This window comes from Podarcis tiliguerta (genome assembly GCF_965153285.1).
Source record: "Podarcis tiliguerta genome assembly, chromosome: 16".
Classification (NCBI taxonomy): Eukaryota; Metazoa; Chordata; class Lepidosauria; order Squamata; family Lacertidae; genus Podarcis; species Podarcis tiliguerta.
Genome location: NC_139549.1, coordinates 8,720,819 through 8,733,591, shown reverse-complemented (window position 1 = coordinate 8,733,591; position 12,773 = coordinate 8,720,819). Strand labels below are relative to the sequence as shown.

The window sequence follows — 12,773 nt, the reverse complement described above, 5'->3', positions numbered from 1 at the left end:
TACATTTGTTTCAATTTCTGCTTCCTTTTTTCTCCCTCCCTCCCTCCCGATGCCGTGTCTGCATCTATTGTGGTCCCAGGACACCAGCTCCTTGAGGTGCGGCAGATCAAAGGGACAGTGTTGATCTCCGTCAACTTTGTGAAATATTCCGAGAGAGGGAGCCCAAGAGTGAGTGGAGGGAAAGATGGTTCCATGGAGAGGGCGTTGTTGTGCTCGGGTCCTTGCTTGGAGGTTCTTAAGCAGAGGTTGGGTGACCTGGATGCTTTAGCACTGCAGGGAGGTTGAACTAGGTGACACTCAGGGTCCCTTCCAACTATACCATTCTATAAGCATGGTATACCGTATTTTTCGCCCTATAGGACACACTGTCCCATAAGGCGCACCTAGTTTTTTGGGGGGGAAATAAAGGGGGGGGAATTATTTCCCCCCCAGGCGCGGGGTTGGGGCGGGGGAAGCCCGAGCTTCCCCCAACCCTAGCCCCCAAACAGGCAGCTCTCTGCAAGTTGTGGGAGCCCAGCGCTGGCTCCCGCTGCTTGCTGAGAGGTCCGCGAAGCCTGGACGCGCTGAGCTCAGCGCGGGCAGGCTTCAGCATGCACGCAACTCTCCGCAAGCAGCGGGAGCCCAGCGCTGGGCTCCCGCTGCTTACGGAGAGGTGCGCGAAGCCTGCATTCGCCCCATAGGACGCACACACATTTCCCCTTCATTTTTGGAGGGGGGAAAGTGCGTCCTATAGGGCGAAAAATATGGTACATATGTAAGAACTGCACTGGCTGCCTGTTTCCTACAAGGCCAAGTTCAGGGTGTTACTGATACAGTGGAACCTCAGCTTTTGAACGTAATCTGTTCCGGAAGACCGTTTGACTTCCGAAACGTTCGAAAACCGAAAACTGAAAGCGGAAGCTTCAGTACAATAGGGAAACTCAGAACAGAAGCTGCCTATCACATTCAGCTTCCAAAAATCGTTCTAAAACCAGAGCTACTTCTGGGTTTTCGGTGTTCGGGAACAGAAATGTATGACAATGGAGGTGTTTGACAACCAAGGCTCCACTGTAGTATATAAAGCCCTTAACAATTTACCTATCAGATCACCCTTCCCCATATATGCCCACTTAACTGCTCTAATTTGCAAACAGGCACTGTTACAGATGCCATGTATTATTATTATTATTATTATTATTATTATTATTATTATTACAGTGGTGCCTCGCAAGACGAAATTAATTCGTTCCGCGAGTCTCTTCATCTAGCAGTTTTTTCGTCTTGCGAAGCAACCCTATTAGCGGATTAGCGCTATTAGCGGTTTAGCGGCTATTAGCGGCTATTAAAGGCTTAGCGGATTAGCGGATTAGCTGCTAAAAGGCTATTAGCGGTTTAGCGGCTTAGAAAAAGGGGGTGGGGAGCGGGGAAAAACCTCCAGACTCGCAAGACATTTTCGTCTTGCGAAGCAAGCCCATAGGGAAATTCGTCCTGCAAAGCGCATCGAAAAACGGAAAACCCTTTCGTCTAGCGGGTTTTCCGTCTTGCGAGGCATTCGTCTTGCGGGGCACCACTGTATTATTATTATTATTCCCTGACAGGAACTCAAGGCAGCTTATAGAAAAAAATTGCCTGGTCTGGTCTTGAAAACAGCAAAAAGCCATGGAAGCAGGGGACCAGGGGCCGTAGAGTGCCAACGCCCCAGTCAAGACCAGAAAAGAAACAATTGCCCTCTCCCACATCTCACAATATGATTGTCTCATCAGAATCACCACCCCCCTCAAAAAACAACAACACCCCAGTTTCCCTGAGAAAGGAGAGAACACCTTACTGCCTAAGCTCCTCAAGACATTTTGCAATGGAATAGGGAGAAAACTGCAGCTGGGCTCTCTATCCTATCAGCTTTGGCGCCATGAGAAGGGATACCTAACGTGCCAGATTAGCTGCCCCATCTGAGTCCCCCTGGGTGGCAAGTATGTGTAGGGGAGGTAGGCACCAGAACTCATCCAGTATCACATGCAGTTACCGTATTTTTTGCTCTATAAGACTCACTTTTTCAATACTAAAAAGTAAGGGGAAATGTGTGTGCGTCTTATGGAGCGAATGCAGGCTGCGCAGCTATCACAGAAGCCAGAACAGCAAGAGGGATTGCTGCTTTCACTGTGAAGCAATCCCTCTTGCTGTTCTGGCTTCTGAGATTCAGAATATTTTTTTTCTTGTTTTCCTCCTCCAAAAACTAGGTGCGTCTTGTGGTCTGGTTAGTCTTATAGAGCAAAAAATACGGTAGTTACCTGCTGCTAGATTTAATAAATACTTGTAATACCTGTCCCACATTTGTAAGAAATTTATCTTTTAGTGCAGCAGCACTCAAACTTTGGAACTCCCTGCCTCTTGACATCGATCAGGCACCTTCACTGTGCTCTTCCCCAGCGGCTGCTCAAAACACTTTTGTTTAGGCAAGCCTACCCAGAACGTGGCACTGTGGGTTAAACCACAGAGCCTAGGACTTGCCGATCAGAAGCTCGGCGGTTCGATCCCCGCAACGGGGTGAGCTCCCGTTGTTTGGTCCCTGCTCCTGCCAACCTAGCAGTTCAAAAGCACATCAAATGCAACTAGATAAATAGGTACTACTCTGGCAGGAAGGTAAACGGCGTTTCCGTGCACTGCTCTGGTTCGCCAGAAGCAGCTTAGTCCTGCTGGCCACATGACCCGGAAGCTGTGCGCCGGCTCCCTCGGCCCGTAAAGCGAGATGTGCGCCGCAACCCCAGAGTCGCCCGCGATTAGACCTAATGGTCAGGGGTCCCTTTACCTTTACCCAGAACGTTGACATGTGTTTTAATGAGGTTTTAAGCTTATTGTTCATTTTTATTGTTTTTGAAGGTTTAAATGGTTTTTAACACACACACACACCAATAATGTCGTCGTTCTATTATTTTTCGTAAATCCCTCTTGAGCTTTTCCCCTACCGTCGAGCGGCATAGGAATTTCATTAAATAAATACCGTATTTTTCGCTCTATAAGACGCACCAGACCACAAGACGCACCTAGTTTTTGGAGGAGGAAAACAAGAAAAAAAATATTCTGAATCTCAGAAGCCAGAAGAGCAAGAGTGATCGCTGTGCTGTGAAAGCAGCAATCCCACTTGCTGTTCTGGCTTCTGGGATAGCTGTGCAGCCTGCATTCGCTCCATAACACACACACACATTTCCCCTTACTTTTTAGGAGGGAAAAAGTGAGTCTTATAGAGCAAAAAATACGGTAAATACAAAATGGTGTCGAGAAAGTGGGCAGAGAGGTGTTTTTTTCTCCTTCATTGTACCCCAAAACCTGGGATCATCCAACGAAGCTGACCGTCGGGACATTTAGGAGAGAGGAAAAGGGACGCCGCGAGGCGGTCAGCTTAAAGCGGCTTTAGAAGGGGCTTAGACAGATCCACGGAGGATAAGATGTATCAGTGGCTCCTAATCAGTATGGCTGTATCAGAGGCCTGCGTCTTGCTCACGGGCTTCCCATCCACATCTGGCTGGGCCACCCGGAGAGCAGTGTGCTGGACTCAATAGGCCATTGGGTCTGTCCCAGCAGGGCTTTTCCTTGGTTCTTCTTGGGTGTGCACAGATCTGTTTCCTGCAGGAAAAGAAAGAAGGGCACAGGTTTCCTTGGCGTTGGCCTGCCTTCTGCGGAAACACCCTGAGGCAGCATTTCTTGTTTTTTTTTTCCATATAATATTTATTAAGTTTTCATAATATAGTATAGGCAAAACAAAAAAAAAACAAGAGAAAAAATACAAAGAAAAAACAGCAACATATAAAAACAAACACACAAAATAACAACAATTAAAAACAACTTCATCTTTCAAAACAAATCTTGCTTTAGCTTATTTCTTGGACTTCCCCACACCTCCCTCCTTTGTATTCCAATACCATTGTTCGTTCAGCAAATCCTTTCCCTCATTTACCTTCATCTCAATTTTCTCTTAATATTTTGGCTTTCCCTTTCCCTCTCTTTAACACCATTTTCCCATAAACTTCATAAACTTCATAACTTTGTTACTATAAGCCACTTAACTTTTCTTTAACATTTCTTGCCCTTTCTGCACACAGGAGGTCTCTAACTCCCCTGCCTCTGCCGCCGTGGAACTCATGCTGGTCGAGGACGTGACTGTGGTTCCGGATAACATCACCGTGTACAACCATCCCGATGTCAAGGTAGGGGCCAAGGAGCTGGGTGTGGGTCAGGTGGTGGGGAACCCTGCTCAGACCAGGGGCTCTTCGTGGAGAACTTTGGCAGAGGCAACTCTGACCTTTGAGTAAAACAGAGCAATCCCAGGTAAGCCAGTGCTCTGTGTGGCAACATTGAAAGAGTGGTTTTGTGGTGCTGGTGTGGATATCCCCCCCCCCCTTTCTGCTTTGCCTAGGAAGTGTTTGCGCTGGTGGAAGGGTCCGGTTACTTCCTTGTCAACAGCAGTGCACAGGAGATGGTGAACATCACTTACCTGGAAACAGAGAGCGCCATACAGGTGAGTGTCAAAGTGTGTTGCTCTGTGAGCCTTTATGAGGAGAGAAAGCTAGGGCTTCATGATCTCCTGCCAGCTATTCTTCCCCTTCTCTGAATTTGATAATATATAGGTTCATCTTCCATATTATTGCGATTGTTAATTATTTTTCTTATTATTACTATTACATTGTGAACTGCCCTGACATCTATGGATACAGATTTAATAAACAAACCAAAAATAGTAAATATTATTAGGCAAGCCTACCCAGGCATATGCTTTCATTGTGTATACTTGTATTTACATCTTACCCATCGTATCAGTTGTTGCTTTTGAACGATAGATATTTTACACTGTTTTGTGTAATCTACTTAGACAGCTCTTTCTTTCTTTCTTTCTTTCTTTCTTTCTTTCTTTCTTCCCTTCCCCTTCCCTTTTCCTTTTCCTTTTCCTTTTCGTTTAAGCGGTCTATATATTTTGTAAAGCAAAGTATTACCCCTGTTCTCCAGCCGAAAAATAGCTCTCGGGGGACTTGCAAGCATCAGTGGTAAGACAGCCTCAGGCTTCTGGTTTAAGAGACAAGACACAAAAGGAAAAGGGACTCGGAGGGAGGAGGCAAAAAGAAAAAAATCCAGCTCTGGCACAATTTCTTACTTTACAGAGTTCCTGTAGTAACCAAATTTATTTCAAAAGCCAAAGGGTCGGGGCCCTGCCATCTCATACAGCCTGACAAGTGATGTCGCCTTTACCCTGCGAGCGACTGCTCCTGTCACTTTCCTTGCAGGTGGTTCCTGTCCTTCCTGGCTCTTTGACCTTGGAGATCTACGACCTGTGCCTGGCCTTCCTGGGACCTGCTACAGCCTACCTTCGCATCTCCAATATGTACGAGTTGGAAGTGGATCTTGTTGATAAGGTATGATGAGTATGCGTAAGCTGGCCGGAGGGGTGTCAGAGGGCATGAGTGACCGCTGGCTGCAGGATTTGCAGAGATTTGTGAGAGTGGGTTTCCCTTTGCACAGGGCCGCTACAAAGGGAACACATACATCACCTGGCAGATAGATAAGATAAGATAAAACTTTACAGTGGTACCTCGGGTTACATACGTTTCAGGTTATATACGCTTCAGGTTACAGACTCCGCTAACCCAGAAATAGTATCTTGGGTTAAGAACTTTGCTGCAGGATGAGAACAGAAATCGTGCTTTGGCGGCGCGTCGGCAGCAGGAGGCCCCAGCAGCTAAAGTGGTGCCCCAGTTTCAGGTTAAGAACGGACCTCTGGAACGAATTAAGTTCTTAACCCGAGGTAGCACTGTATTCGCATGAGCCAATGGCCATAGCAACAGTAAAACATTACAGTATACGCAGAAAAGGAAATTTGATATAAGAGCACAATTTAAAGTCCTGAATTGGCAGTCAGTTAGTGGCCCTTATTCTGATTGCCCCAGCTACAAACCTAGCAACCTTTGCTGTTATCTGCTCATCGCCTGGCAGTGGGATGGGTAGAAACCCTGTAGCCTTGGGGAGCGCGGTCCCTGTGCCACATGCACTGAAGGCCTGGAAACGATGCCTTATGAGGAACGGCTAAGGGAGCTGGGCATGTTTAGCCTGGAGAAGAGGAAGTTAAGGGGTGATATGATAGCCATGTTCAAATATATAAAAGGATGTCACATAGAGGAGGGAGAAAGGTTGTTTTCTGCTGCTCCAGAGAAGCGGACACGGAGCAATGGATCCAAACTACAAGAAAGAAGATTCCACCTAAACATTAGGAAGAACTTCCTGACAGTAAGAGCTGTAAGAGACAGTGGAATTTGCTGCCAAGGAGTGTGGTGGAGTCTCCTTCTTTGGAGGTCTTTAAGCAGAGGCTTGGCCACCATATGTCAGGAGTGCTCTGATGGTGTTTCCTGCTTGGCAGGGGGTTGGACTCGATGGCCCTTGTGGTCTCTTCCAACTCTATGATTCTATGAATGTTACTTTGTCTGACTCCGCATCTCAGTCCTCTTGCTTTTCCGCTGGAGGGGGCTGGAGTCCCAACAAAATCTGCAGGGGTACTGGGTTATGTGTGAGAAGAACCGCGGCTCAGTGGTTGAGCATCGGCTTTGCCCGCAGAAGGCCCCTGGTCCCATCCCCAGTGGCAGCTCTGGGTAGGGCCAGGTGGCTGCTCTGCCTGAAACCCCTAGAGAGCTACTGCCAGTCAGTCTACTGAGCTAGATGGACCAGTGGTCTGACATGGACTAAGGCAGCTTCTGATATGCCTGCTGCATGAAGAAGATAAGAAGGGTCCTGCTGGATCAGACCGTCTTGGTCTCACAGCGACCAATCAGATTCCTCTAGGAAGCCCCCAGGCCTGTTAAACGGGACGCGGGTGGCGCTGTGGGTAAAAGCCTCAGCGCCTAGGGCTTGCCGATCGAAAGGTCGGCGGTTCGAATCCCCGCAGCAGGGTGCGCTCCCGTTGTTCGGTCCCAGCGCCTGCCAACCTAGCAGTTCAAAAGCACTCCCGGGTGCAAGTAGATAAATAGGGACCGCTTACTAGCGGGAAGGTAAATGGCGTTTCCGTGTGCGGCTCTGGCTCACCAGAGCAGCGATGTCACGCTGGCCATGTGACCCGGAAGTGTCTGCGGACAGCGCTGGCCCTTGGCCTCTTTGAGTGAGATGGGCGCACAACCCTAGAGTCTGTCAAGACTGGCCTGTATGGGCAGGGGTACCTTTACCTTTACCTTTAGTCTGTTAAACATTAAAAGCTTCCCTAAAGAGGGCTGCCTTCAGATGTCTTCTAAACGTCTGGTAGTTGTTCTTCTTTTTGACATCTGGTGGGAGGGCGTTCCACAGGGTGGGTGCCGCTACCGAGAAGGCTCTCTGCCAAGCTCAAGAATCCAAGCGCAAGGGCCCTCTCCTGCAGTTTCCAGCAGCTGGTATTCAGAAGCATCGCTGCCTCCAACCACTGGAGGCAGAGCGTCGCCATCATGGCTAGTAACCCTCGACAGCCTTCTCCCCCATGAATTTATCTAATCCTCCATCGAAGCCATCCAAGTTGAGGACACCCTGGAACCCTCTGCCTTCTTCCCCAGATTGAGGTCGGAAAATCGGTGCTGGTCTCCGTACGCGTCCTGGGACATCACCGGTACCCTTTCCGGAGTAAATACTTTGTCTACATGCGGCTCCAGCTGAAGGCAGCCTCCCCCATTGTCACACTGACGTAAGTGCCCTGCGTCTCCTGTGCTTTGACTTCTGCTTCTTAAGAGATCATCTTTGCGATTGCAAGGCATTCTTCTTCCCTGCTCTCACACTCCACCCAAAAAGTTGAAACCCACAAAACTGACCAAGTCCACAGTGTCAAAACTTGTGGTCAAAACTGCAAGGGCCGTAGCTCAGTCTGCCTTTTTTGAAAGTTAAATCCCCAATTGCATCTCCCGGCCGGGCTGGGAACGTCCCCTGCCTGAAACCTTAGAGATTCCCTGCCAATCATTGTAGGCAATACAGTGGTACCTCGGGTTACAGATGCTTCAGGTTACAGACACTTCAGGTTACAGACTCCGCTAACCCAGAAATAGTACCTCGGGTTAAGAACTTTGCTTCAGGATGAGAACAGAAATCGTTCTCCGGCGGCACGGCAGCAGCGGGAGGCGCCATTAACTAAAGTGGTGCTTCGGGTTAAGAACAGTTTCAGGTTAAGAACGGACCTCTGGAACGAATTAAGTTCTTAACCAGAGGTACCACTGTAGTAAGTGAGACAAACTGATTCCATATGTGGCATATTCCAATGTTCCTTTTTAATCCAGCTCTTTATTCAGAATTGTGAGGGATCTTACTTGATTTGCAGGAAGTCAGGCTAGGCATGTCTTCCGTCTGAAACTCCTGAGAACTGCTGCCGGCCTGTGTAGAAAACACTGCACTAGATGGAAGAGGGGTCCTTTTAAAATCAGGTCATTATTCAAAGCCATGAGGTCTGGAACCTTGCCTTATTCTTTAAGAGAGGAGCATAGCTCAGATGCAGTGCAGAAGGTCCCAGGTTCTACCCCCGGTGTCTCTGGGATGGCTGTTGCACGTTTGATAAGCTCTTCCCATGGCAGCCACACTGAAAATGGCAGAGCTGATCCCAGTCAGGGAAACTCTTGTTGTCACACAGCTGATCTTTCTTCTTTGTGAGCTCCGTCATTTGGCTAGTGTCATGCCCAGGACAGTAGCTGTTTGGCAATGTGAAGATGGGTGCCAGAGACCAGCCTGAAAATCTGCTTGGCTTGTCCTGGTCCACTCCCTTGCCCAGGTTGGACAAAATGCAACCGTACCAAACCTCTCCTTGCAGGCTAATGGAGGAAGTGGGTGACTATTCCGAAGTCTACGTCCTCCGAGCCATGGCTGTGGGGCAGACAAGTTTAGTGGCCGTGGCCTGGGACAAAATGGGAATCAAATTCACCTCGGCGCCTCGGAAAGTGGAGGTAAGGAATTGCAGCCGCTGGGCTGTCAAAAAACCCAGGCACACGGGGAAAACGGTTTGCCACAAACGTCTCCTATGGTTTTAGAACCAGAGGTGTTAAGAACTTCATGCGCAAGTTCTGTGAAATGTTCCTTTGGCCCTGGCTGCAGATTTGAATGAAAAGATAATGGACTCTCTGGCACAACCTTCTCCCAGCCTGGTGCATGATAGTTGTTCTTGACTACAACTCCCAGTATCCCTGATCACTGGCCCTCCTGGCTGAGGCTGATGGCAATTAAAGTTCAGCAACGACAGATTGGGGAAGGCTGGTCCTGTGTGTGTGTGTTTAAAGACAGCCTCAATTCCCACGTGGCCAAATTTGACTGCTGTTGTGTTTTGCCAGGTCTTCCCACCATTCAAGCTCATCCCAGAGAAAATAACCCTCATTCCACACAACATGATGCAGGTAAGTTCAGAGTATCAGTTGGATGAAACCATCCTATTGTTAGAAAAATGTTGGAAGGGAATTATATGGCTTTAGTAGAAATGTTTTAAGGAATTAAGTATAAATAAGTATTATAGTATTAATGGAGAATAAGGTTAAAATATGTTAAGACAATCATATGACAGAAAATAGAGAAAGATAGAAAGGATTTGCTGAAATAATTAATAGAAATGGAATACAAAAAGGGAGGTGAGAGGAGGTCGATGAAACAAGGGAATGAAAGAGAGGATATTGAGATAGTATGATGTGTGTTTCTTGAACTGTTTTTGCTTTTGTTTTGTTTAATGTGTTAATGTTGTGTTGTGTATTGTTTATATATTGTACTGTATTGTTTTTTTCTTTAGCTTTTTCTTCTTCTTTTTTCCTCTCTTCTTTTTTTTCTTTTCTCCTTTTTATAAGGTTTAAAAGTAATAAATATTTTTTTTTAAAAAAAAGAAGCCATCCTATTGGCTATCTCCCTCCCTCCCTCCCTCCCTCCCTCCCTCCCTTCCTTCCTTCCTTCCTTCCTTCTTTCCATGGCATAGGTTACCCTGAGATGAGTCACTGCACCTACAGGACCATGTCAGTTGATGCAATTCATGTTTCCACTGGAGGAGAGCAGAGCCAGGCTCCATCTGTACTATATATTTAAAGAAGTATTATACTCCTTAAAACAGCTCCAAACAGCATTTTGGATACTGTGGTTTGTTAAGAGTGCTGAGAGTTGTTAGGCAACCCCCTGTTCTCCCTCACAGAGCTGCAACCCCCAAAGTTCCCTGAGTTAAGGGTTTGTTTGGTAAATCACTCTGGAAATTGTAGCTCTGGGAGGGGAAGAGGGCAATCTCCTAACAACTTTCAGCACCCTTAACAAATGACAGTTCCCAAGATTTTTTTTGAGTAAGCCATGGCTGTTTAAAGTACTATGGTACTACTATAAATGTATAGTGTAGACCGGACTACATTTTCAGACCTGTCTTCTTCCCAGTACCAAAGGTTTTACCTCGGGGAGCTATCCAAGGTCCTGGAGAGCCTCCTCTTTGCCCCTAATCCTTGCTACTGGGTAATGAGCTTGATCCAGTGCCACCTCCCTTCCTTGGGAGCTCTCCCAGGTCCTGAAATGCCTCCTATACAGCGCTGCTACCACAAACAGGGATGGGGAGAACAGTGACCCTCCAGATGCTGTTGGACTCCAACTCCTAACAGTCCCAGCCATTGGGGGCCGGAGTCCAACATCATTTATGAAGAGCCACATACTCCCTGTCCCTGCCTTACCTAGAACTTTCGCTCCTCCTTTCTGCTTGTAAAGCAGTTTTTCCTGCCCTTTCATCACAGATTTAGATAACGTCACAGGGAGGGCAGGTCAGCTTGTTCTATCAGTTAATTCAGTTACAAATTCATTAGCAAACTGCCTAGAATTGATTTTGCATGATTAATCAGTTTCTCTGTTTAAAAATTGACCACTTTTATCACCCCTTCCTAGCCTCCTGTCCTATCTGCAGCAAATAATAGGGATTCTAGTACACAACATACATTAAAGGCACATTAACTCCCACAAAGAAAGTTTGGGACAGTAGTTTATTAAGGGTGCTGGAAATTGTATGACATGGAGGGCTAAACTACCATTTCCAGGACACTTTGGGGGAAGCCATGTTTCTTAAACATATGGTGTGGGGTCTAATTGCCTCTTACACCTGGCTTTGATTGGTAGGTTGTGGGATCCTAAGTAAAGTAGACCCCTCAAATCTGAGGTTTCCCCACTCCTTTTTTAAAAAAAATACCGTATTTTTTGCCCTATAGGACGCACTTTTTCCCCTCCAAAAATGAAGGGGAAATGTGTGTGCGTCCTATGGGGCGAATGAAGGCTTTCGCTGAAGCCTGGAGAGCAAGAGGGGTCGGTGCGCACCACCAGCCCCACAAGCTCCGGGGACAGTGGGGAGGCGCAGCGCGTCTTTCCACTGTCCCCGGACCTGATCTGAAGGTGGGCGGCGGGGAGAAGAGCGCTTCTCCCCGCTGCCTGCCCCGCAAGCGCCTGGGGGGGGGAAAATAATTTTTTCCCCTTTATTTCCCCCCCAAAAATCTTGGTGCGTCCTATGGGGCGAAAAATATGGTAACTTGTTTATTCAAAATTAAAACAAAGCATATTATTCAGAAACATATCATCCTTATTTCCCCCCATTTTTCCTCCCTCCCCCCACTCTCCCACACAAAACCCACCCCCATCCCCGACTTCCCTCAGTTCCAGTCTTTGATTTCTCTAAAAATGCTGTTTTCTGCATGTTACACAGTTATATAGATCCTCGAACCATTTAGCTGATTATTATCAAATAAAAGTTTGTGAATGTTTATTCAAAACCAGCCAAGGAGTCCAGTTCGCTTTGTTGCGTCTTCAAATACTTTGTAAAGGGTTCCCGTTCATCTTTAAAGTCACAGTTATCCTTGTCCCGTAGCTTGTATGTCAGTTTTGCCAGTTCTGCATAGTCCATCAATTTTTCTTGCCATGATTCTTTAGTTGGGGTTTCTTCAGTCTTCCATCCTTGTGCTGTTAAAACTCTCGCGGCCATTGTCACATACATGAAGATGTTTTTTGGCTTTTTTGGCAGATCTTTCCCTACAATCCCCAACAAAAATGCCTCGGGTTTTTAAAAAAAAAAATGTTAAATGGAACATTTTCTTCAATTCGTTGTATATCATTTCCCAAAATTTTTCAATTACCTTACAATCCCACCGCAGGTTTCCCCACTCCAGGATCCTCTCTGTGATAGACTGGAGGGGGGGCATTGTTCCCAGCTGGTGGCAGAGTGATGTCAGGATATGCTTCTTCCTTGTTCTTCCAATCCGCTGCAGGTGATGTCAGAGGGCGGCCCACAGCCCCAGTCCCTCATTCACTTCTCCATCAGCAACCAGTCTGTGGCCACAGTTAACGGAGTGGGGCAGGTCCTGGCCAAGGCTGTGGGCACAGCCACAATCCTTGGGACCATTCGGGCTGTCAACGAAGACACAGGAAAAGTCATTGTCTTTTCACAGGTACTTCCTCCTCCTTGTCGAGGTCAAATGCTCACTTGCTGCTCTGTAATCTGAAACCTTTGGCTGCTTTCACCATTTGTTTCCCCTCCCCTTGAAACCATGAGGGCTAGCACCTCCTCCAGTCTCTCTTTTTTTTTAATAAAAATTTATTAGATATTTTATACTTATAAAAGAAAAACAGTAAAAGAAAAACAATACACAAATTCAACAAACAATACAACAACAACAAAAATAAAAAAAGAAAAGAAAAAAAATACAACAATGCAACATAAGAAAAAAAAATACAAAAAACACAAATCCAAATTTTTGTATCCAGATCTTTCATTAGCTTATTTCCTCGACTTCCTCGCACCTCCCTTTTTTGTATTCTGGTTCAAATTATCTGGT

At 46.8% G+C, this 12,773-nt stretch overlaps 1 protein-coding gene across 2 annotated transcripts in view; it reads left to right on the top strand.

Moving 5' to 3' along the window:
* Positions 1–12,773, top strand: part of NUP210L (nucleoporin 210 like) — a 54,351-nt gene that overhangs the window by 22,168 nt on the left and 19,410 nt on the right. For both annotated transcript variants that reach the window (XM_083416409.1, XM_083416410.1), the window contains exons 18-25: positions 80–168; positions 4,077–4,181; positions 4,391–4,492; positions 5,253–5,381; positions 7,533–7,660; positions 8,768–8,900; positions 9,282–9,344; positions 12,207–12,386. In XM_083416409.1, coding sequence (XP_083272535.1) covers positions 80–168; positions 4,077–4,181; positions 4,391–4,492; positions 5,253–5,381; positions 7,533–7,660; positions 8,768–8,900; positions 9,282–9,344; positions 12,207–12,386 — 929 coding nt within the window. The remainder of the gene's footprint in view (positions 1–79; positions 169–4,076; positions 4,182–4,390; positions 4,493–5,252; positions 5,382–7,532; positions 7,661–8,767; positions 8,901–9,281; positions 9,345–12,206; positions 12,387–12,773) is intronic.